This window comes from Delphinapterus leucas, chromosome 3 (genome assembly GCF_059928025.1).
Source record: "Delphinapterus leucas isolate spDelLeu-1000000601 "Yukka" chromosome 3, BTC_Dleu_Yukka2, whole genome shotgun sequence".
NCBI classification, from domain to species: Eukaryota; Metazoa; Chordata; class Mammalia; order Artiodactyla; family Monodontidae; genus Delphinapterus; species Delphinapterus leucas.
Window position 1 is genome coordinate 143,172,351 of NC_143131.1, and position 25,596 is coordinate 143,197,946.

The 25,596-nt window shown below is 44.9% G+C and overlaps 1 protein-coding gene across 1 annotated transcript in view; it reads left to right on the plus strand.

Moving 5' to 3' along the window:
- Positions 1 to 25,596, plus strand: part of TENM2 (teneurin transmembrane protein 2) — a 465,471-nt gene that overhangs the window by 434,577 nt on the left and 5,298 nt on the right. Inside the window, exons 26-28 of the mRNA XM_089909643.1 lie at positions 4,986 to 5,282; positions 6,763 to 8,377; positions 23,948 to 24,078. Of these exons, the coding sequence (XP_089765769.1) occupies positions 4,986 to 5,282; positions 6,763 to 8,377; positions 23,948 to 24,078 (2,043 nt within the window). The remainder of the gene's footprint in view (positions 1 to 4,985; positions 5,283 to 6,762; positions 8,378 to 23,947; positions 24,079 to 25,596) is intronic.

Consider the following 25,596-nt stretch of genomic DNA (forward strand, 5'->3'; position numbering starts at 1 on the left):
CAGGGGACACGGGTTCGTGCCCCGGTCCAGGAAGATCCCACATGCCACAGAACGGCTGGGCCTGTGAGCCATGGCCACTGGGCCTGCGTGTCCGGAGCCTGTGCTCCGCAACGGGAGAGGCCACAGCAGTGAGAGGCCCACGTACTGCAAAAAAATATCTGTATAGACATTTTTCCAAAGAAGACATACAGATAGCCAACAGATCCATGAAAAGGTGCTCAACATTGCTGATCCCTAGGGATGTGCAAATCAAACCATAATGAGATATTATCTCACGCCTGTTAGAATGGCTATTATCAAAAAGACAAGTAACAAGTGTTGGGAAGGATGTGGAGAAAAGGGAATCCTCGTGCACCGTTGGTGGGAATGTAAATTGGTGCAGCCACTATGGAAAACAGTATGGGGTATCCTCAAAAAATTAAAAAATAGAACTACCATATGAGCCAGCAATTCCATTTCTGGACATATAGATGAAGAAAATGAAAACACTAACTCAGAAAGATATGCACCCCCGTGTTCACTGCAGCATTATTTACAATAGCCAAGACATGAAAGCAATGTAAGTGTCCATCAATGGATGAACGGGTAAAGAAGATGTGATATATATATATAATATACATACACACACACACACACACACACACACAAACGGAGTATTATTCTGCCAAAAGAAAAAGAATGAAATACTGCCATTTGTGATATGGATGAACCCTGAGGGCATTATACTAAGTGAAGTAAGTTGGACAGAGAAAGACAAATGCCATATGATCTCACTTACATGTGGAATCTTTAAAAAGAAGAAAAAAAAAACAAGATCATAGGTACTGAGAACAGATTGGTGGTTGACAGATGTGAAGAGTGGGGATGGGCACAATGGAAAAAGAGAGTCAAAAGGCACAAGTTTCCAGTTACAAAATAAATGAGTAATGAGGTTGTAATGTACATCATGGACCTTATAGTTAATACTGTATTGTGTATCTGAAAGTTGCTAAGAGAGTAGATCTTAAAAGTTCTCACAAGAAGAAAAAATTCACAGCTACGTACGGTGACTAATGTTAACTAGTCTTATTACGGTGATCATTTCACAATAGATACAATATTGAATCACTATGTTGTACACCTGAAACTAATATAATATTGCATGTCAATTTTATCTTAACTTTCAAAATAAACATAAAAGTCATTGATTAAAGAAGTTGTGAGGGGCTTCCCTGGTGGCGCAGTGGTTGAGAGTCCGCCTGCCGATGCAGGGGACACGGGTTCGTGCCCCGGTCCGGGAGGATCCCACATGCCGCGGAGCGGCTGGGCCCGTGAGCCATGGCCGCTGCGCCTGCACGTCCGGAGCCTGTGCTCCGCAACGGGAGAGGCCTCAACAGTGAGAGGCCCGCGTACCCCGAAAAAAGAAAAAAAAAGTTGTGAGGACAGCAGATCTTAAGTGTTTTTTCCTTTTTCTTTCATATCTATATGAGATGATGAATGTTAATCAAACTTAGTGTGGTAATCATTTCACCATATATGTAAGTCAACTTATTATGCTGTACACCTTAAACTTACGCAATGATGTATGTCAATTATTTCATTAAAATCGGGAGGGAAAGTTAGCTCAAATCAGCGCTATAACAAAATCCCATTCCCAGGGACATGATGAATTTGGAAATAAAATCCCACCCTAAATTATCAATGGCTAATGATTGGCACCTATTACTTTTTTATGGTTGGTGCACCTGAGCCAAGAGACAAAAGGCCTCGATAGCTTTAAGTAATAGTGACAAACCTAAATGGTAGCAGTCTGAGGTTGGGGACCCATCTTCTGTGCTTGCCCACTATGCTGTTCTTTCTGCATTCTTAGCACCTTCACGTACTAATATAGTTGTTATAATGATAACCATGCTTGTATATTTGATTTACATGTTAGCATCTCCGATGAATACGTTACAGCACTATAAATACATACAAACATACACATACGTACATACACACACGATTATATTACGGATATATGATTTGTCTGTTGGCCTCCCCCAGGTAACTGAAGATAAGGCCTTATAAGTGCATTTTAACCAATAGTATGCTTCGGAATCACCCAGCTCCTATTCCCTGGGGAGCTGATTCAGCAGCTGTGGAGTCAGCCCTGCAGCCATGCTTTAGAGAGCATCCCGGGTGGTTTAGGATTTCACGTCTGATGGAGAGCCACTCGTCAGAGGGGGTGGTTCAGCCTAGGGGTGAAGAGAGTGAGCTGAGGATTGGGACCCTGGCTCCACCACTTACTATTTGTGTAAGCTTGAGCAGGGCACTTAAACCTGTCTGTGCCTTGCATGTAAAATGGGGATAATAGTGCTTGCCTGGGAGCGTTGTGAGGATTAAACAGGATAAAACCTGGGCAGTGCTGAGAACAGACTAAGCCCATCGTAAGTTCTTGGGACGTGTTGCTTTGTTGGTGTTGCTCGTCCTTGCGTTCCAGAGCAGGCACCATGCCTGACAGGAGCAGAGATTTAACGTTCAATAAATAATAAATGCACTGGGGAATGTATGCTATCAGCAAAGAGAAGCAAAAGGGAAAAGAATAAGCAAAGGGATAGAAGAATAGAAGCATGGCCAAGGAGGTGGGATATGCATAGGCATGGTGGGGGAGATCCTGAAAATCCTTCCTCATTGTTGCCACAGTATTCATTCTGCCTAATAAAATGTTAAGGAGGTCTTGAACTGAAACTCTTAAACACGTAGGATTAAGAATCTTGGTGGCCTTCTGCTGTTGTCCCAAATGAAGCAACCCAGTATGTCCAAACTTGTGTTTCCAGAGGAAGTGAGCTTTCTGACGCCAGCTTGTGGTCTGCTCTGGAACTCTAGACCATATCTTCAACATCTTCAGTGATTCTGACAGCATTAACTTTTGGGCCTGTTGAAAATATCCTACCACACTCGCTCTTTGCTTTCTTGACGATTCTTCCCAATTACCCCAGGTTTGACGATATGACTCTTCCACTTGAAGCTGGATTTCGTTATAATCCCAAGAACTCACCACCTTTGTTCTCTCTCCATGCCTCAGCATTTTTTTTTCCCTAAACGTTTATCTCACATGTTCTGTCTCCTTTTTCCTGGGATGACTCCATGAAAACAGCAATGGTTTGGGGAATTGGGTGGTCCTGGATTCAAATCCTGCCTCTGCCTCTGAGGGTAATTGCCCATATATAAAATAATTTCTACCTACGTTGTGAGAATTAAACTGGGATCAGATATGTAAAGTACCTAGCACAGTACTTGTCAAAGCATCAAGGGTTTATCAGTTTAGATTAGTTTCAACTGCTGGTAACAGAAATGAGAAATAACAGTATCTTACACAAGATACAGGCTTATTATTTTTTATGACCTAAAAGGAGTCTAGCGGGAAGCAATTCATGGCTGGTACAGATGACCTAGGTCATCTTGAAGACACCTAGCCAACAACTAGTACTTAAATCACTTTAGCCACCCCAGCCTCCAAAGGAAGCTGTGAAATGTAGTTCTTTACCTGGGTACAATGCTGCTCCCCAATACAACAGGTGCCTGTCATGTTAGAATTATTCCTTGTCTCCTCCAAAGCCGCAGGGTGGAACCCTCTAGAGTCCCTTACAGTCTCTTCATCATATGACACATCTCAGGGCACTCAATGCATGTACGATATATACAATGCAGAAAACAGTAAAGCTGGTTCGTTAACTAGTCAAAGTCTAAAGACCTAAGTTCCAGGCCAACCTAATACTTCATTGCTGTGTAACCTTGAGCAAGTGTATAACCTCTGTTGGAGGCTCAGTTTCCTCATTTGTGAGCATCAACTCAGACAGTGGATGCAAACTGCCTAACACAATGCCTAACACAGTAGCCCTCAGCACACGCCAAAGTTACTATTACTATCAACGTCATCGTCACCATCATCATTATTATCGTTAAGTGCTATTGAAGTATTAGGGTAAAGTGAGCAGGTGCCAGACATGTCTCACATCCCTTCCTTCTGCATGTTTACACCTTCCCTCGCCTTCAGCAGTCACCCCAGGGATGTCTGGATTTACAGTCAATTACATTGAAAGAGCCTGGGCTGAGTTGGCCTCATTTCCTTCCCTTCCAGCCATCCACTCAGGGCTAGCTGAATCTCTAGAGTCCCTCTCCTTTCCCCCTACCCAGAGTCTAGTCTCTCAGCCCTGCCTTCTGAGACAGGCTCTCTTCTCTGATCAGATCGACTTCTAAATAAATATTCAATTACGTCTGGATGTGTTCCATCACTCCTCTCAAATCTAAGTAAATCAGTTCCTCCCTTTGTTGGAATTCCCCAGGCCTGCTGAGATCACCCCACTGATGTCTTGCATCCTTGACAGTGGTGAGATTTTTCTCTAGAAGGGAGAATTAAAGGAGTTCACATAGGAATAAGACTTCGTATTCCCAGATCTTCGTAAAATATGTATATCTGAGACCTTCTCCTCACCTTCCTAGGTACCTTTCTCTTAAGGTTTCGGAAGAAATCTCTGCACCTGCTCTTAAAGATCATCAGCTATTCATTAGCTGATAATGTGCCACAAAAGGATTGTAAGTGTGCAAATATACAAATCCTCTTGCTTCCCAGGGTGGCCAGTTAGAACCCCAGGGGCCAGGGCTATTGTGTATGGCTCTGTAATTTGTGCACTGCCCAGTTTTTCCCGTTCACACTCTCTACAACACGATGGCACCTCTGTAACGGTGCAGTGCCCAGCCTACCTAACTGCTCATGGCAGCCATGCCCAGATCAGTCATCTCTGGCCATTAGCAGCCTTGCTCTATTCTAGCACACCCTACAGAAATGACCACTTTCTGTGTGTACTACGATGTGAAGGAGTTTAGAAAGCACTCGTCTTCAAGGGTATTTCTTCTTCCAGCGCACGCACAGGCCCTGGCCACGCCAGCTGTGTCCTCCGTAGAAGCCTGAGCTAACATGCCCCGGTGATGTCTTTCAAAGCAGGCCCGTTGTGTTTTCCTAGGTCCACGGAAGAAATCTCTTGTCCATTGACTATGACCGGAATATTCGGACAGAGAAGATCTACGATGATCACCGGAAGTTCACCCTGAGGATCATTTATGACCAGGTGGGCCGTCCCTTCCTCTGGCTCCCCAGCAGTGGGCTGGCGGCTGTCAACGTCTCCTATTTCTTCAATGGGCGCTTGGCTGGCCTTCAGCGCGGGGCCATGAGCGAGAGGACAGACATCGACAAGCAAGGCCGGATCGTGTCCCGCATGTTTGCCGACGGGAAAGTGTGGAGCTATTCCTACCTTGACAAGGTGGGTGGATGTGCTGCCCTTGCTCATCTGGGGCTAGCTCGCTCTCTCTCATTCATGCTTCTCTGTTTAAGCTGACCTGACAGGCTTTGCCATAAGACATTGTAACATCTTTACTTTGACTCTACCAGGGCTCCCCACGCACTCTCACCCTCTGGGAGGGAGGAAGTCTGAAGGAAAATGTTATTCATAGCCCAGCACTGTTACCATTAAAAGCAAAAAAAAAAAAAAAAAAAGTTCTAGACACTCAGTAATGGCAAAAAGGGTGGATTGTCTGATTTTTACCCCAAAATAACAGTGCTGTTGAAACGGACAGAATCATCCCACTGGCAGCACGGCTAATCACTCCTTATCACTAATCACTGGAAATGCAGTGATTCATTTCTGCCTTGCCCGAAATTGAGCCATCAGGGTAGGGAATTCTGCCTAAAACTCGAGCATGCGGACCAGCACCCTCCCCTACCTGGCCTATTGGCTGAACCAGCCGTATGGATTCTTGCTATATATATTTTTCCTGTGTCTACAAGTGGCAGGCTCAGGTCTCCGCGTCAGAAAAGGTCCAGTTGTAGCAGCGGTAAAAAGAGATGCCTTCAGGTCACGAGTCAAGACTTGTAAAGGCAGCCCTGGTCATCTGGTCATCAGGCAGGGGCTTGCTCAGCCTGGGCCTCTCACCTGGACTCACCTCCACACAAGCCCATTTCCATTTCTTCCTTTCTTGCCTCCCCATGACAGCGGTCACTTGCACATAGAGCTGTTACCTCCTCTGTAAAGGGGCTGCTGTCTCTTTGGTCCCTTCTGAATACTGTTCTCATTACGCTACAGTAAGATGCTACAGTGGTTGACCAGGGGAGGCAAGAATCTCTCCACAGCTTCAAGTTTGAGACCATTCTTTCCCCAGACAATCAATGCTTCTGGGTTACTTAATCTTTTCGGTAGCTTCTAAATGGAGGATGTGGTTTCTCCTTAGATTTAATCAGCGGTGTCCCAAAGATAGTATGTGTATCACACCTGTCCCCTGCTGGGCCAGCAGCAGTCATTTCTAACCAGTCTCAGGATTTCTTGTCATTGAGCCTGGGGGCAAACTCAGTGCCTCTCACCTCAGTCCTTCAAACCCCTTGCAACTCAAAGTTATGGTCCAAGCAACATCAGTATCACCTGGGAGTTTGTTCCAAAAGTAGATTCTCAGGCCACCTCTCCACCACCCTCCCCCACCGAACTACTGAATCAGAATTTGCCTTTTAACCAGATCCCTGGGTATTTCGCATGCACGTTAAAGTTTGGGGAGCATTCTCCCAAGTAGCCACCATGATCCGTAGAGTAGCATGCCCGATGAAATCAACTTACCCATAATCTCCGGTCTAAATTTCCCCATCCTTCACGGCTTCTGAACTGCCATTTAGGGAAATGGAATAAATTCTGTCCATTTGAGCACTTGGTCGTAAGTGGCCAACTCATGTGTTCCCTTCCCCTTTCCTTCCTCCAGTCCATGGTCCTCCTGCTTCAGAGTCAGCGTCAGTACATATTCGAGTACGACTCCTCTGAACGCCTCCACGCCGTCACCATGCCCAGTGTTGCCCGGCACAGCATGTCCACCCACACCTCCATTGGCTACATCCGCAACACTTACAACCCGCCTGAAAGCAACGCTTCGGTCATCTTTGACTACAGTGATGACGGCCGCATCCTAAAGACATCCTTTTTAGGCACTGGGCGCCAGGTATTCTACAAGTATGGGAAACTCTCCAAGCTATCGGAGATTGTCTATGACAGTACTGCCATCGCTTTCGGGTATGATGAGACTACCGGTGTCTTAAAAATGGTCAGCCTCCAAAGTGGGGGCTTCTCCTGCACCATCAGGTACCGGAAGATAGGCCCACTTGTGGACAAGCAAATCTACAGGTTCTCTGAGGAAGGCATGGTCAACGCCAGGTTTGAATACACCTATCACGACAACAGCTTCCGGATTGCAAGCGTCAAGCCGGTCATAAGTGAGACTCCCCTTCCTGTTGACCTCTACCGCTACGACGAGATTTCTGGCAAAGTGGAGCACTTCGGCAAGTTCGGAGTCATCTATTATGATATCAACCAGATCATCACCACGGCTGTGATGACCCTCAGCAAGCACTTTGACACCCACGGGCGGATCAAGGAAGTCCAGTACGAGATGTTCCGGTCCCTCATGTACTGGATGACGGTGCAGTATGACAGCATGGGCAGGGTAATCAAGAGGGAGCTGAAACTGGGGCCCTATGCCAACACCACTAAGTACACCTACGACTATGATGGGGATGGGCAGCTCCAGAGCGTGGCCGTCAATGACCGCCCGACCTGGCGCTACAGCTACGACCTCAATGGGAACCTCCACTTGCTGAACCCGGGGAACAGCGTGCGCCTCATGCCCTTGCGCTACGACCTCCGAGATCGGATAACCAGGCTCGGTGACGTGCAGTACAAAATTGACGACGATGGCTATCTGTGCCAGCGAGGGGCCGACATCTTTGAGTATAACTCCAAGGGCCTTCTAACGAGAGCCTACAACAAGGCCAGTGGCTGGAGTGTCCAGTACCGCTATGACGGCGTGGGGCGGCGGGCTTCCTACAAGACCAACCTGGGCCACCATCTGCAATATTTCTACTCTGACCTCCACAACCCGACTCGCATCACCCATGTCTATAATCACTCCAACTCGGAGATAACCTCGCTCTACTATGACCTCCAAGGTCACCTCTTCGCCATGGAGAGCAGCAGTGGGGAGGAGTACTATGTTGCCTCAGATAACACAGGGACTCCCCTGGCTGTGTTCAGCATCAACGGTCTCATGGTCAAGCAGTTGCAGTACACCGCCTACGGGGAGATTTATCACGACTCCAACCCCGACTTCCAGATGGTCATCGGCTTCCATGGGGGACTCTACGATCCCCTGACCAAGCTGGTCCACTTCACGCAGCGTGATTATGACGTGCTGGCGGGACGATGGACCTCTCCAGACTATACCATGTGGAAAAACGTGGGCAAGGAGCCGGCCCCCTTTAACCTGTATATGTTCAAGAGCAACAATCCTCTCAGCAATGAGCTGGATTTGAAGAACTACGTGACAGGTGAGGACCTGGCCACCTCAGTTGGGCAGTGGCTCCCCGTGGGGTGGTGGTCCCAGTAGACTGCCAGGGATTTCAAAACGAGGCCTTATGTCCGATGCTAGGAGAATCCTGGTGGCCTGTGTACGCCGGCAGTACAGGATCTAGAGCAGTCAAGTGACAGCAGTACAGAGCAGTCATCAGGTCTATTTGAACATGTCCTGACCACTTTCAAGTCCATTCAATTGAAATAACTTGTACAAGAGCCCTTACTACCCCAAAAGAGGAAAGCAGCCTTATGAAGGGGGAAAGAATGGGACTCTGGTCTCAGAAGTACCTGATTCAAACAAATTCCCTCTCTTCTATTTATAAGCTAAAGGACCTTGGGCTAGTTGTCCAGTATCTCTGAGCTGTAGTTTCCTTCTCTGCAAAAGGGCACTAACAAAATCATCTCACAGAGTGACCGTAAGAAGGAAATGAACTTATGTAGGTAAAGTCTAGTGGCTGGCGCTTAGACCGAGGATGTTCACAAAAGGGTATCTGCTCATGTTATTAACATCACCATTACTAGTGAAGCAATGAATGAGAATAGGTACTGAAATGACTGTGACCCAGTTCCGGACCTCACGACCAGGCTGGTGAGATACAAATACAAATAACCAATGATAATGCAAAGCAGAATTAAGTCTGTGCTACCATATAGGTGTTTGTTCAGCTATTTATTCAACAAGCATTTATAGTGGGCCAGCATGCTACATTCTGGGGATACAATGATAAGCAAGACAAACACTCTTCTCTCAAAGTGGTGTGTGTGTGTGTGTGTGTGTGTGTGTGTGTGTGTGTAGCACACGTGCAGATAACTTCAGATTTGAAAATTTTGACATAGTACAGAAGAGCCCCGTGTCAAACTGGGCCTGAAGGACGAGGGGGATCTTGTTTGGCAGAAACGAGCTCAAGGCTGAAGAAAGACTATGAGCAAAAGTCAAAAGGACAAAGGAAGCTTGGACACGGGTGTGGACAGAGGGGCCAAGGAGGGCAGATAATCTACTTCCTCATGATAAGTGAGAAATTGGTAAAAGGAAACATCCATCTATTTCTATCCATCTCCATCCATCCACCTATTCACAGATATTTTCATCTAATACATAAGCCCTAGAAATGCAGTGGAGGGCGAGATAGAGTCCCTATCTTCAGAGAGATAAGCAAGGAAATCTGGATGGATGGATGGATGGATGGATGGATGGATGGATGGATGGATGGATGGGAGGGAAAATACCAACTTTCAGCAAGGAATCTGGAGCCATTTCACCTGTACATGCATTGTAGAGGAGTAACAATGGGGACCCCAATTCCAAGCCCTTCCCCAAGTTCCAGGAAACTCACAGCTCTTGGCCAATGGGCCAGGGAAGCGTCAAGCCCAAGGGGTCCCTACCCTCAGGTGGCCAGGGATCACTTGTCCACCCCCAAGATTGGAAAGAAAGCAGCAGCTCCTTGGAACACAGGGCTGCCCTCAGTGCCCCATGCTGCAGAAAGAAATAGATGACCCTAAAGGTCAACTTGTGGCCCTGCTATGCCTCACTGACAAGTCCCAGAGCCTTTGAAGTTGAAGCCAGCATCCTCCTACAACCGAAGCAGCTGCCACCTTTGGAGTGCAGGAGTTTTGGCCAAGCTAGTTCCCTCCTGGTCTCCCCAGTGCGCCTCGTCAGGAGGCCCTGCCATGCTGCTCTACCAGGGCGTCCTCTCTTCCCCAGGGCTTGGCCGGGTTTGTGTCCCCCCCCCCCCCAGTTCACTGCAGTTTCAAATTAAAGGACCTCTCGGGGAAAGTACACACCCATATGTATATAGTTTCAGATAATGATAAAGCAGGGAAGATAAATGAAGTAGGTAGAGAGTTAGAGAGTGGTGGGAAGTGTCTTGTCTCTTTAGGGCACTCACAGATAGGTGGCCTTTGAGCAGAGGCCATTATGAAGTGGGGGAGGGAGAGGAAGCGTATTCCAGCCAAAGGAAACAATGTGAACGGGGAGGCAGCCCATGCCTATCTCAGCCATAGGAGAAGAAGGCCCCGCCCCGCAAGAATGCGCTTCCCAGAGCCTGGCTTGGCACTGGATACCTTAGGGATGAATCAGCCAAAGGCAAATAAAAAGAAAGCCCTCAGCGTGGGATGAACACACACCCACAGCTGCCAAGACCCAAACAAAATCATTCGCAGAGCACAGTGTGCCTCACTGACCCCCTCAGCTACTCTCCTGGTCCTCCTGAAAAGACAAAAAGAAATTCGAGTTTTCTGAATAGCAAGACGGCTTTCCTCATTCCAGTGCTTCATGGAGACTCAATAAACGGGCATCAAACCAAGTTGAACTAAGCCCGACAAAACCGAATCCAGAAAACATTAGAAAGAGTCTAAAATAAAAGGTAACATTAGAGAAGCTGCACGCATAGAGCTGATGTCTGCAGTCAAAGCAAAGTAAGAGGGGCTGCCGCTCAACGTGAGATGACCCCTGGAGACTGCAGCCCAGAAGAGAACACCAAGTCATTCTCCGCCATTCGGATGTTGGCGAGTCTGTAAACCCATCTATATGCGTCTTGATTTGCATCGTAGGAGACGAGCAGAGTGGTTGAACTTGCAGCTCACAATTGAAGAAGGAATTAAGATGTAGTCGGCAGGAGCACAGTGGACAGAACTACTGTCTCTCTGGTGCTCAAAAGAATCTTTGCTGTTTGGAAACAGAGCTCTCCGAATGCAAGAGACAGCTCCTGAGGCTGCAGGAGGCTGTGTCCTCCCCCAAAATGCTGGCACAAAGGAGAGCAGGAGAGGACACCCGTGAGGAGCTCAAAGACATCTGGGCTGGACACAGCTGTATCTACCAACGTAGGGTAAGGGAGGGCAAGAAGTGATTCCTTTCCCACTCACGGGCTCTAAAGCTGCACCCTTTTTACCAGTTATTGTTTAAGGTAATATATTGATGACTGATATATCTGTGATACGAAAGATACTAGAGGAAAGGATATAAAAGACAGACTGAGAGGTACAGACCCTCTCCCCAAAAACCTGCAGTGCCCTGGGCTTTTCCAGTGACAGCGAGTCCCAGGAAACTCCTCAGTCCTGGGCAAACCAAGACCTGTGCTCAGGCCCAAGCCTGGCCCGTCCTCAAGCCGGTTCCTTCTGATGTTAGAACCTGAATACATCTCCAGACACCAATTCTGGCCTTGCCAATCACTTGCTGTGTGACCCATACGAATGTCTTAAACTTTCTGAGCCTTAGCTTCTTCATTGGCAGCACTGTGCCGGTAACAGCACTCACCCTGTAGTGCTGTGAAAAGTAAGTGAATCATGACACTTAAGGCACCTAGCCCTGGGCAAAGACTTATCAATGGTAGGAATGCATTTGTTACTTATAAGCAGCTATGCACTTGGAGACAGGGAGTTTGTAGGTGAGGAGTGAAATTACCACCTTTGTGTAATTCTCTGGGGTTCCCAGGGGTCTCCAGCTCCACCCTGAAACAGATCCCAACTCTGCTCTGAGTGGCGTTGCTTTGGCAAATCTGAAACCCCAAATTTGGAGGTAAGCGAACCTCCCATATGTCACCCACGATGACTCTGGTTGGCTTCTCCCCGGCTGTCTCTGGGCTTACAGACCCCCAGGCACACATGAACGTGAAGTCGGATTTTGTGGAGTTTGATTTCCATAAGTGAGGAGGGAGGCCCAGCCTCCTTCTTGCTTTACTCTCTTCTCTCGCTGCACTTACCACCTAGGCTGCTGTGCTGACAGCGTGCGTTAGAGAGAGAGCGCAGGCCTCAGCTGCCCATGCTGTGAGCAACATGGGGCAGGGGAGTGATGGGCTATTAGGAAGGGCCACATCGCCACTCCTACCTCAAGGACTCCCTCTCGACAGATTGTTTAGGGAGGCTGTCACCAGAGACAGCCAGTGACTTTGAAAGGAGGAGGGGTGTTTGTGTGGTACCGAAAGTGCCTTCTGCAGGATGGAGGAGACAAGCAACTTGAAGAAACATTTTTCAGAAGAGTTAGACTTGGAAACCAAGCCATGTTAGAAACTTAAAAAGCTAGAACAGATAGATGACATGAACTATTACTGTTCATGGGAGCAGCCATTAAAATGTCTGGTCCCAAAGGCAGGGGGTTGTTAACATCATCTCCTGGAGACTAGGGAGGGATCCCTGCAGGGGAGAGATCAAGTTGATCCCTGCAGGGGAGAGTCTGTTGAGGGCAAAGACCTCTCTCTTGCCTTTCTTGGGATTCCCTCCATATCCCTGGTGAAAGATGGGCTGAGTTTATATGTTGTTCAGATGAGGTATTAAATAACATGGAAACACAGATGGGGAAAGTTGGTTTCTCTTCAGTGATCTTTTTATTCTCCCAATTCGGCAGAGGAGAAAGCCTCCACTTGATGCCGGTGTGTACGTAACACCTCATTAACACTTCTCATCTCCCTTTTTAACAGACAGAGCAGGTCTAAGACTCCCCGGGTAGCAGGTAACAAAATCATGCTCCAGCTTAATTGCGTTGTTCTGTTTTAATTTTACAGTTATTTTCTGTTTGCATCAAGTGAGAGGGCTCTCCCACTTATGGTAGTGACATAAAGTTTCTTTTTTATCATGGATGTGCTTAAGTAGACAAAGCAAAACAAGTACAGGTGATCCCCGGATATGGCAAAACAACCACGATAGGTGATCGTGACGGGTAACCACAAATACCCAAAGTTTGGTAACCGCACTGCACAGCACTCACCACCTACTCTGCACAGAGGTGCTCTGTGGATATATGATCATTGCTAGACTAAAGCGAGGCTTCTGTCTGCTTGATGCTGATACACTTTTTAAGGCAATTTCAAACCTGTATTCTTAAATGACGTTTTTTATTGACGTATAGTTGACTTACAGTATTACATTAGCTTCAGGGGTATAACATAGTGATTCAATATTTTTATAGATTATGCACAAAAGTTATTACAGTACTACTGACTATATTCCCTGAGTTGTACATTACATCCCTGTGACCTATTTATAACTGGTAGTTGTAGCTTTTAACCCCCTTCACCTATTTATCCCATTTTCCAACCCACCTCCCCTCTGACAACCACCTGTTTGTTCTCTGTATCTGAGTCTGTTTGTTTTGTTACATTTGTTCATTAGTTTTGTTTTTTAGAGTCCACATTTAAGTGAAAACATATGTTATTTGTCTTTCTGTAACTTCTTTGACTTAGAATCTCCTCCAGGTCCATCCATGTTGTCACAAATGGCAAGATTTCACTCTTTCTTATAGCTGAGTAATGTTCCATTATATATGTATATATACCACATCTTCTTTATCCATTCATCTGTCCATGGACACTTAGGTTCCATATGTTGGCTATTGTAAATAATGCTACGATGAACATGGGGTTGCATATATCTTTTCAAATTAGTGTTTTCTTTGGATAAATACCCAGGAGTGGAATTGCTGGATCATATGGTAGTTGTATTTTTAATTTTTGAGGACCCTCCATACTGTTTTCCATAGTGGCTACACCAATTCTCATTCCCATCAACGCTGCACGAGAAGTCCCTTTTCTCCACATCTTCACCAACTCTTACTGTTTCTTGTCTTTTTGGTGACAGTGCTTCTGACAGGTGTATGGTACTATCTCACTGTGGCTTTTACTTACATCTTTCTGATGATTACTGAGGTTAAATGACTCTTAAGTGGGCTATCGCTAATACGTGTACTTGCCACGTCATTCAAGGAACTTGTTTATGCCTGAGGCTGATGGACACACTGTAGATTCCAGAGTCACTCTCATTAGAGGGTCTTCTAGGCCTGTATGTTCAGTAGTGAAGTCAGCATTAAACCCCTCATAACAGTCCCAGGGCAGGAGGTGTGTAGACCTTACTCAGCCCCTTCAGAAGCATCTTCTCAAGCAGGTACAGGTAGTTCCTCTGTCACACACACTATTCAGGGTGGCTTTTGCCACATATAGTCAGTGTTTGTTCATCCACTCCATGGATACTTATTGAGCACCTATTTTGTGCTAGGCCTGGGGAGACATCAGTGAATGAAACAGATTTTTTAACTCCGGGTCCTGATGGAGCTTACATTCCCGGTGAGGGAGACAGACAATAACAATAAATGTCATAAATGCCCAAATGAGACACATGTTCAAGTGTGGTAACTGTTTTGGGGGTGGGGGGATGAGTGGAGGAAGGGGACTTGGGATTTCTGGGGGTGGGAACAGGCAGGGGTTAAACATGAAGTTGGCCTTATTGGAGGCAACATCTGAGCAAGACCTGAAAAATGGAAGAGTGAGACAGCCAGAAGATACCTTCAGGGAAGCACACTCCAGGCAGAGGGCTTGCCTGTATAAAGGCTCCGAGATGAGTGTGCACCTGGCATGTTCAAGAAACGGCACAGAGGCTGGAGCTGAGTGAGCAAGAGAGAGAGAGGAGGAGAAGACAAGGTCAGAGAGATCACGGGCAAGGGTCCTTAGAGACCATTAGAAGGACTTTCACTTTTTCATTGACAGAAATGGGGGATCGCTGGAGTGTTATGAGTAAAGGAATGGTAAGGGCCTTTTCCATGTCTAAAGGTATGTGGAGCATACAAGGTATGTGGAGCACAGAAGTGAAAGCAGGGAGGACAGTTAGAAATCAAGGCAAGAGATGATGGGCCAGGGCTGAGGTGGTGGAAGTGGTGAGAAGTGGACACAGATTCTGGTCTATTTTAAAAGTGAAAGTAAAGGATTTAACCGTAGGACCCAGCAATTCCACACCTAGGTGTATACACAAGAGAACTGAAAAGAGGTTTTCAAACATCAGTTTGTACCATCATCAGAAAGTCTACAAATAATAAATCCTGGAGAGGGTGTGGAAAAAAGGGAACCATCCTACACTGTTGGCAGGGATGAAAACCGGTGTAACCACTATGGAGAACAGTATGGAGGTTCCTACAAAAACTAAAAATGGAACTACCATATAATCCAGCAATCCCACTCCTGGGCATATATCCAGAAAAGATGAAACTATAACTCAGAAAGATACATGCACCCCAATGTTCATAGCAGCACTATTTACAATAGCCAAGACATGGAAGCAACCTAAGCCCATCAACAGATAAATGGATAAAGATTTGGCATATATATACAATGGAATATTACTCAGCCATAAAAAAGAATGAAATAATGCCATTTGCCCCAATATGAATGGACCTAGAGATTATCATACTAAGTGAAAAAATCAGAGAGAGAAAGACAAATATTATATGATACCACTTATATGTAGAATCTAAAAAATAGTACAAATTAAGTTATTTAAAAACAGAAACAAACTCACAGACAGAGAAAAAAACTTATGGTTGCCAAAGGGGAAGGGAGGAGGAAGGGATAAATTAGGAGTTTGAGATTAACAGATACACACTACTATATATAAAATAGATACACAAAAAGGACCTGCTGTATTGCACAGGGAACTATATTCAATATTTTGTAATCAGCTATAATGGAAAAGAATTTGAAAAAGAATATATATGTAGAGCCCCTCGATTCCAGACAAGATGGCAGAGTAGAAGGACTTACACTCACTTCTTCTCATGAAAACACCAAAATCACAACTAACCACTGAACACCAAAATCACAACTGATGAACACCCATCAGCAAAAAGGATATTTTACCTACCAAAGACAAAGAAGTAGTCACAATGAGACAGGAGAAGGGGTGCTTTCACTCTATAATCAAATCCCATACCTGCTGGGTGGGTGACCCATGAACTGGAAAATAATTATATTGCAGAGGTTCTCCCACAGGAGTGACTTCTGAGCCCCATGTCAGGCTCCCCAGCCTGAGGATCTGGCAACTGGACGAGGAGGCCCAGAGCATTTGACTTGGAAGGCCAGAGGAGCTTGAGTGCAGGAGCTCTACAGGACTGGAGGAAACAGAGACTCCACTCTTGGAGGATGCACACAAGATTTCACATGCACTGGGCCCAGCACAAAGCAGTGACTCCATAGGAGCCTGGGCTAGACCTACCTGTGGGTCTTGGAGGGTCTCCTGGGTAGGCAGCAGTTGGCTGTGGCTCACTGTGGGGGCAGGAACACTGGTGGTGGAGGTCCCAGGGAATATTGATTGGTGTGAGCTCTCCCAAAGGTCACCATTTTGGCACCGAGACCTGGCCCCACCCAACAGCCTGCAGGCTCCAGTGCTGGGACGCCTCAGGCCAAACAACCAGTGGGGTGGGGGAGAGAACACAGCCCCACCCATCAGCAGACAGGCTGCCTAAAGTTGTACTGAGCTCACAGCCACCTAAAAATATACCCCTTGACACAGCCCTGCCCACCAGAGGGACAAGCCCAGCTCCAACCACCAGTGTGCAGGCATCAGTCCCTCCCACCAGGAAGCCTACACAAGCCTCTGGACCAACCTCAGCCACCAGAGAGCAGACACCAGAAGAAGGAGGAACTACGAACCTGCAGCCTGCAGAAAGGAGACCACAAACACAGGAAGTCAGACAAAATGAGACAGCAGAGAAATATGTTTCAGACAAAGGAACAAGATAAAAACCCAGAAGAATAAGTAAATGAAGTGGAGATAGGCAATCTACCTGAAAAAGAATTCAGAGTAATGATAGTAAAGATGATCCAAGATCTTGGAAAAAGAATGGAGGCACAGACTGAGGAAATACAAAAAATGTTTAACAAAGACCTAGAAGATTTAAAGAACAAACAGAGATGAACAATACAATAACTGAAATGAAAAATACACTAGAAGGAATCAAAAGCAGAATAAATGAGGCAGAAGAACTAATAAGTGAGCTGGAAGAGAGTGCTGGAAATCATTGCCGTGGAATAGAATAAAGAAAAAAGAATGAAAAGAAATGAGAACAGTCTCAGAGACCTCTGGGACAACATTAAACACACCAACATTCATATTATAGAGGTCCCAGAAGGAGAAGAGAGAGAGAAAGGGCCCAAGAAAACATTCGAAGAGATTATAGCCGAAAACTCCCCTAACATGAGAAAGGAAACACTCGTTCAAGTCCAGGAAGTGCAGAGTCCCACACAAGATAAACCCAAGGAGGAACACGCCAAGACACATATTAGTCAATGACAAAAATGAAAGACAAAGAAAACATATTAAAAACAAGGGAAAAGCAACAAATAACATACAAGGGAATCCCCATAAGACTATCAGCTGATCTTTCAGCAGAAACCCTGCAGGCCAGAAGGGAGTGGCACGATATACTTAAAGTGATGAAAGGGAAAAACCAACAACCACGAATACTCTACCCAGCAAGGCTCTTGCTCAGATTCAATGGATAAAGTAAAAGGTTTACAGACAAGCAAAAGCTAAAAGAATTCAGCACCACCAAATCAGCTTTACAACAAATCCTAAAGGAACTTCTCTAGGCGGAAAAGAAGGCCACAACTAAAAACAAGAAAATTGCAAATGGGAAAGCTCACCGGTAAAGGCAAACATAAAGTAAAGGTAGGAAATCATCCACATACAAATATGATATCAAAACCAGCAGTCGTGAGAAGAGCAGAGTACAAATACAGGATATTGTAAATGCATTGGAAATTAGAAGACCAGCAACTTAAAACAACCTTGTATACATATAGACTTCTATATCAAAACCTCATGGGAACTGCAAACCAAAAATCTACAATAGATACACACACACACACACACACAAAGCAATCCAAACACAATACTAAAGATAGTTATCAAATCACAAGAGAGAGAACAAAAGAGGAAGGGAAGAAAAAAGCCCTACAAAAGCAAATCCAAAACAATTAACAAAACGGCAATAAAAACATACATATTGAAAATTACCTTAAATGTAAATGGAGTAAATGCTCCACCCAAAAGACATAGACTGGCTCAGTGGATACAAAAACAAGACCCGGATATATGCTGTCTACAAGAGACCCACTTCAGATCTAGAGACACATACAGACTGAAAGTGAGGAGGTGGAAAAGGGTATTCCATGCAAATAGAAATCAAAAGAAAGCTGGAGTATCAATATCAGACAAAATAGACTTTAAAATAAAGACTGTTACAAGAGACAAAGAAGGACACTACATAATGATGAAGGGATCAGTCCAAGAAGAAGATATAACAATTGTAAATATATATGCACCCAGCATAGGAGCACCTCAAAATATAAGGCAAATACTAACAGCCATAAAAGGAGAGTCAACAGTAACACAATAATAGTGGGGGACTTTAACACCCCACTTCCATCAATGGACAGATCATCCAGACAGAAAATCAATAAGGAAACACAGACCTTAAATGACACATTAGACCAGATGGACTTGATATTTATAGAACCTTCCATCTGAAAGCAGCAGAATACACATTCTTCTCAGGTACACACAGAACATTCTCCAGGATAGATCACATCTTGGGCCACAAAGCAAGCCTCAATAAATTTAAGAAAATTGAAATCATATCAAGCATCTTTTCCAGCCACAATGGCAAACATCCTAAAGATGCTACCTTAAAACTAGTAGAGCTCATCAATGAATTTGGTAAATTTGCAGAATACAAAATTAACACACAGAAATCTGTTGCATTCCTATACATTAACAATGAAAGATCAGAAAGAGAAATTAAGGAAACAATCCCATTTACCATCACTTCAAAAGGAATAAAATACCTAGGAATAAATCTGCCTAAAGAGGCAAAAGACCTGTGCTCTGAAAACTATAAGATGTTGATGAAAGAAATCAAAGATGACACAAACAGATGGGAAGATACACCATGTTCTTGGATTGGAAGAATGAATATTGTGAAAATGACTATACTACTCAAGGCAATCTACATATTCAATGCAATTCCTATCAAATTGCCAATGGCATTTTTAGAGAACGAGAACAAAAATTTTTAAATTTGTATGGAAACACAAAAGACCCCCAAATAGCCAAAGCAGTCCTGAGAAAGAAAAATGGAGCTGGAGGACTCATACTCCCTGACCTCAAACTATACTACAAAGCTACAGTAATCAAAACAGTATGGTACTGGCACAAAAACAGAACTATAAATCAATGGAACAGGATAGAAAGCCCAAATATAAACCCACGCACCTATGGTCAATCTCCGACAAAGGAGGCAAGAATAAACAATGGAGAAAAGACAGTCTTTTCAATAAGTGGTGCTGGGAAAACTGGACAGCTACATGTAAAAGAATAAAATTAGAACATTCTCTAGCACCATACACAAAAATAAACTTTAAATGGTTCAAATATCTAAATGTAAGGCCAGATACTATAAAAGTCTTAGAGGAAAACATAGGCAGAACACTCTGAAATAAATCACAGCAAGATCTTTTTGGATCCACCTCCTAGAGTAATGAAAATAAAAACAAAAATAAAAGGGACCTAATTAAATTTAAAAAGCTTTTGCACAGCAAAGGAAACCATAAACAGAATGAAAAGATGACCTACAGAATGGGAGAAATTATTTACAAACGTAGTAACCAACAAGGGATTAATCTCCAAAATATACAAACAGCTCATGCAGCTCCATATCAAAGAAACAAACAACCCAATCAAAAACTGGGCAGAAGATCTAAATAGACATTTCTCCAAAGAAGACATACATGTGGTCAAAAAGCACATGAAAAGCTGCTCAACATCACTAATTATTAGAGAAATGCAAATCAAAACTACAATGAGGTAATCACCTCACACAGGTCAGAATGGCCATCATCGAAAAGCCTACAAACAATAAACGCTGGAGAAGGTGTGGAAAAAAGGGAACCCTCCTACATTGTTGGTGGGAATGTAAATTGGCATGACCACGAGGAGAACAGTATGGAGGTTCTTTAAAAAACTAAAAATAGAACTACCATATACCCAGCAATCCCACTCCTGGGCATATATCCAGAGAAAACCATAATTTGAAAAGAAACACACACCCTAATGTTCACTGCAGCACTGTTTACAATAGCCAAGACATGGAAGTAACCTAAATGCCCATCAACAAAGGAATGGATAAAGAAGATGTGGTACACATATACAGTGGAATATTACTCGGCCATTAAAAAGAATGAAGTAACGCCATTTGCAGCAACATGGATGGACCTAGAGATTATCATACTAAGTGAAGTTAAGTCAGACAGAGAAAGACAATATCATATGATATCACTTATATGTGGAATCTAAAAAAAAATGATACAAATGAACTTATTTGCAAAACAGAAACAGACCCACAGACTTTGAAAGCAGACTTGTGGTTGTCAGGGGGAAATGTGGGGAGGGATAAATTAGGAGTTTGGGATTAACATATACATACTACTATATATAAAATAATCAACAGGGACCTACTATATAGCACAGGGAACTCTACTCAATATTCTGGAATAACCTATATGGGAAAAGAATCTGAAAAAGAATGGATATATGTACATGCGTAACTGAATCAGTTAGCTGTACACTGGAAACTAACACATTGTAAATCAACTATACTCCAACATAAAATAAAAATTAAATAAAGAATATATATGTATGTATGTGTATAACTGAATCACCTTGCTATACACCTGAAACAAATGCAACATTGTAAATCAACTACACTTCATTTTTTAAAATGCTATCCTAAAATAACAATAATAAAATCCTGACAGTGAATGAAGAAAAATCAAGATAAATTTGCCCATGAATATTCATAATAGCATTATCCATAATAGTAAAAAAATAAAGGTGTAAACAACTCAAATAACCATTAACTGATGAATGAATAAACAACATGGGGTATATCCAAATAACAGAATGTTATTCAGCCATAAAAAGGAATGAAGTACTGACATAGGCTACAACATGGATGAACCTTGAAAGCATTGTGCTAAATGAAAGAAGCCAGACATGAAAGGCCACATATTATATGATTTCAAAATATCCAGAATAGGCAACTCCATTGAAACAGAAAGCAGTGTTGGTTTTCAGGGACTGAGGGTAAAGGAGAATGCAGAATGACTGCTAACAGGTATGCGGTTTCTTTGGGGGTGATGAACGTGTTCTGGAATTCAACAGAAATGAAGGTTGTACAATATTGTGAAGGTACTGGAAGCCACTGCATTGTGTACTTTAAAATGTTTAACATGATGAATTTTATGTTACGTGAAACTTACCTCAATTTTTTTTAAAAAGTAAAGGACTTACTGATGGTTTAGACATAGAGAGTGAGAAAAAGGAAGAGGTCAAGGATGGTAGCTGGAAGGATGGAGTTGCCGTAACCTGGCATGGAAAAGACTATGGCAACAGGTGCGGGGAGGAAGATGAGTTCAGTTTTGGATAGAAGTCTGAAGTGTAATTACATACACTAGTTTGGAATTGAGGGAGAGGTCCTGGATGGAGACATACATTTTGGAGTCAGCATCTGTATGTAAATGGTATTGAGGGCCCTGAGGGTGCATAAGATCACCGTGTTTGGAAGAGTAGATAGAATGCAAAAGAAGTTCACAGACTGAGTCTAGGACATCCTGATATTCAGAGTAGGGAGATGAGGAGGAACCAACGAGGGACAAGGGGTGGCCACAAAGGTGAGAGGGGGACAAGGGAGTGTGCTGTCGAGAAAGCCAAGACAGAGAGAGACACAGGAGTTATCAGATAAGTTCTGATAGGTCAAACAAGATGAGGACCGCAGTCAGCATTGGACTTAGCAACACAGAGGTCATTTGTGACCTTGACGAGAGTTGTTTTAATGAGTATCTGGGAGCAAAGCCTGATTCAGAGGAGATGAATGGGAGTCAGTGAGTCTAGAAAATTATTTTGAGTTTGAGAAGTTCTTGTAAAGGGGGTGAGACACGGGTGGTGGCTAAAGGGAGAAGGAGGGACAAGAGAGGGATTTTTTTTAGTGGCATGTTTGTACGCTGATGGGGTTGATCCATTGGAAGAGGGAGTAAATTGATGGAGAGAGAGAGTTGCTGGAGTGCTGCCCCTGAGTGGGCAAAAATGAACGTGAGCTGGTGCCCAAGTGGAGGGTTGATTCCAACAGCTCATCTAGAGTAACAGGAGGAAGGCGGGAATATGGGTGCAGATGCTGGTAGGCTGATAAATATGATGAGGGTTTAGGGACATTCCCCTCTGGCCTCATCGGTTTTCTTAGACTAGAAATTAAGGTCATCTGCTAGAGCGCAGAAGGGAAAGCAGGTGTGGGAGGTTTTAGGCGAGATGAGAAGAGGTTAAATCATCCAGGAGAATGGGAGAAGGGCTAAATGGAGGAAGGGGATGTAGTCAGATTGCCAGGGAGCAGGAAGGCACAATTGGGGTTCATTGACAGGAATTTAAATTGACGCCAGTCAGTGTGGTTACATTCCTTTCTGCTGCCACATTCAGCTGCACAGGGATAAACATGGAATAGGCAGGGCCTTCCATGATTTAACCAAAATTGTGGTTTCACCAAGCCGGTGTGATGAAGGGGCAAGGATCTGAGATAATACACAAGGGAATAATTCTAATGATTGCCCATGGAATGTGTGCTAGGTGAGAAGAGAAGAGAGACCAAGAAGCTGAGGGAGGGAAAAGAAGTTTAGGGTAGGTTGAAGGTCCTAAGGAGAGGAGAGGCTCGGGGAGTATGGGTGTCAGGTTACGAAAAGGAGTAAACTAGAGAGTCCAGGTGGTGATCAGAGGATGATGTACATGAAATTGAGATAATGGGGGGGATCAGAATTATTGATGATAACAAGGTCCAGAGGATGAGCAGGAGAGTTAGTAGGGGGAGGATCACCAAAAAAATAAGAGGCTAGGCTGCTGGAAGGATCGACTGCTTGTCTAATGAAATTACTAAGAAGGAATTCAGGAACAGAGATGGAGAGAGTGACAGTGGAGCAGACTCAGTCTTGAGCCCTAGCAAGGAAGGGCAGTCGTCCTCTGAGCACGCAGAGCTCTCTCTTGACCTCTCTTTGAAGCGTAGACACCTGAGGAAAGGGTCTCAGGAGCCAGATGACTCTCTGCGTTCCATACACTCAGGGAATCCCCTTTCTATAATGAGCCAGCCTCAGTGCAGCAGCACCCCCCCCCCCCACCGAGGTCCTGCACAGTGTTAATCATCACGTCTGCATGTAGCCAGTCGTTGTGTCTCTAGCCTCTAAGCACATTGACTGGCCCATAATAGATGCTCCCTTAAATACTTGCCAAATGAAGGTGTCCATATTTATTGAGCAACCCACGTGCCAGGCACTATGATAAGCCCTTGGCATGGATTTTTTCCGTCAGTCCTCACGACAGCCCAGTGCAATTAGTACAGTTATTATCCCAATTCATATCTGAGGAACCTGAAGCTGAGAGAGGGTCAGGAACTTGCCCAAGGTCACACAGCAAGGTCATCGAAAGTAGATCTATCTTACTCCAGCACTGTCCTAAATCACCACATGGGGAGGGGTGAGTGGCGGTCAACTGACCAAGTTTGGAAGGGCATCTACTTCCGAGAACCCAGGTAAGCAGCTCTGGGTCCGGGCCAGGAGACCTTCACAGGCTCTTGCCTCCCTCTCCTGCTGGACTCCATACACAACCCCCCATTTTATTTTGTTCTGTCTCCAAGATCCTCTCTGGCTTTCCATCCATCATGATTTCAGAAATCTTTATTTTCGTTTCCACCGTAGATGTGAAAAGCTGGCTGGTGATGTTTGGATTTCAGCTTAGCAACATAATTCCCGGCTTCCCAAGGGCCAAAATGTATTTCGTGCCTCCGCCCTATGAGTTGTCAGAGAGTCAAGCAAGTGAGAACGGACAGGTAAGTGGAAGTCCCTGCCAAGAATCCGATGACCATCAGCATTCCCTTTGGCAAACAGAACCGTGTTGGAGCCAAGGGCACGTCAGTAGCGGAGGAAAACATCGGAGCTGGGTATAAAAGGGGCGTGAAACGTGGTGACTTCGCAGGACAACGAATGTCAGTACTGTTACTTGTCTGGCGCAGCACGTATTTCTTCCCAACCTCAATTATTACCTTAATTGTGGTATCATTATCTGTTCCGTGTGTACCCTTGAGTCACTCCTTGATTAACCACAGCACTGAGAAATCTAGCAGCAACCTACCATCTGTGCTGCCTGTAAGATCATAACCCTTTTGGCTTTTATGGGACGTAATAAAACGGTGGTTTGCAGTTTCTGTCCCATTAAAGAACATTTTTATGCCTTACATAAAACCTCAGCGTTTTATGGCCCAAAGGTATACAGATTGAGTTTTCTGAACATAATCTGTGCTTGGGTTTCTTGGTGATGACCGAGATGGTGGTTTCAATTTGGGTGCCGCCGAGACCTCGGCCACACCTGGACAGGGGATATCTGTGTTCAGATATCCCCAGCTACAGAACCTGTGCTCGGCACAATAGAAGTCTGAAAGGTCTCACCTGCTCTGAATAATCGTCCCGACTGTGTCACTAGAGAGAGACCAGAGGAGCTGCTGGGTAACTGAGAACAGCATTCTCACAGTTCTGCCCGTGGGGACCACTCGGGGGATGAATAGCCATCATTTCGCTCATTTATCTAAGTGCTGTTACCTCCCAAGCACAGCCTCTTCCATTATCCCTGCCTGTCCCCCAACCACCAATTGAGGTGAGCTGTAATTTGTGAGTAGAGAACTCAAGGCCAAGGAGATAATGGGGATTTCATCCCTCTGCAGAAGCAGGGCTAGGATCCAAAGCAAATGACTCAGAAAGCCCAGGGACGGTCCCTCTGGCCCACGAAGCCAGCATCTGTTATTCCGGTGCTTCTCAAGCATTCATACGCACGCAAACCAGCTAGAGTGTCTTGTTAAGCTGCAGCTTCTCACTCGGTGGGTCAGGAGGGAGGCCTGAGATCCTGCTTTTCTAACAGGGCAAGTCCTGGAGATGTCTCAGCTGCTAGCCATACTTTGAGTAGCCAGGTGCTAACCCAAGGAAGTTAATGAATAACCAGGGCACTGGCCTCAAAGAGAGGTAGGTCACAGCAGCGGGGTTCACAGCTGCTCAGACAAACACCCTGCCCTTCAGGTCAGGATATTCCTGGGTCTGAAGTGTGTACGGCAGCTGCCGGATCATCAGCGGGCAGAGTGACTCTCTCTTCCGCAGTGATGGAGAGCCATGGTAAGTGGGTAGGCCTGGGTGCAGATACCAGCAATGCGGTACTCCTCCGTACCTCCATTTTTAAGTTAATGGCACAGTTACAAGGTGGAGAGGCCCTAGCATCAGAGCACTGGAAACCTGCCAGTCTGTCCTAGTTCCAAAAGGTAGGACTATCTTAGCTCCTATCATGACAGACGCAAGACATATTC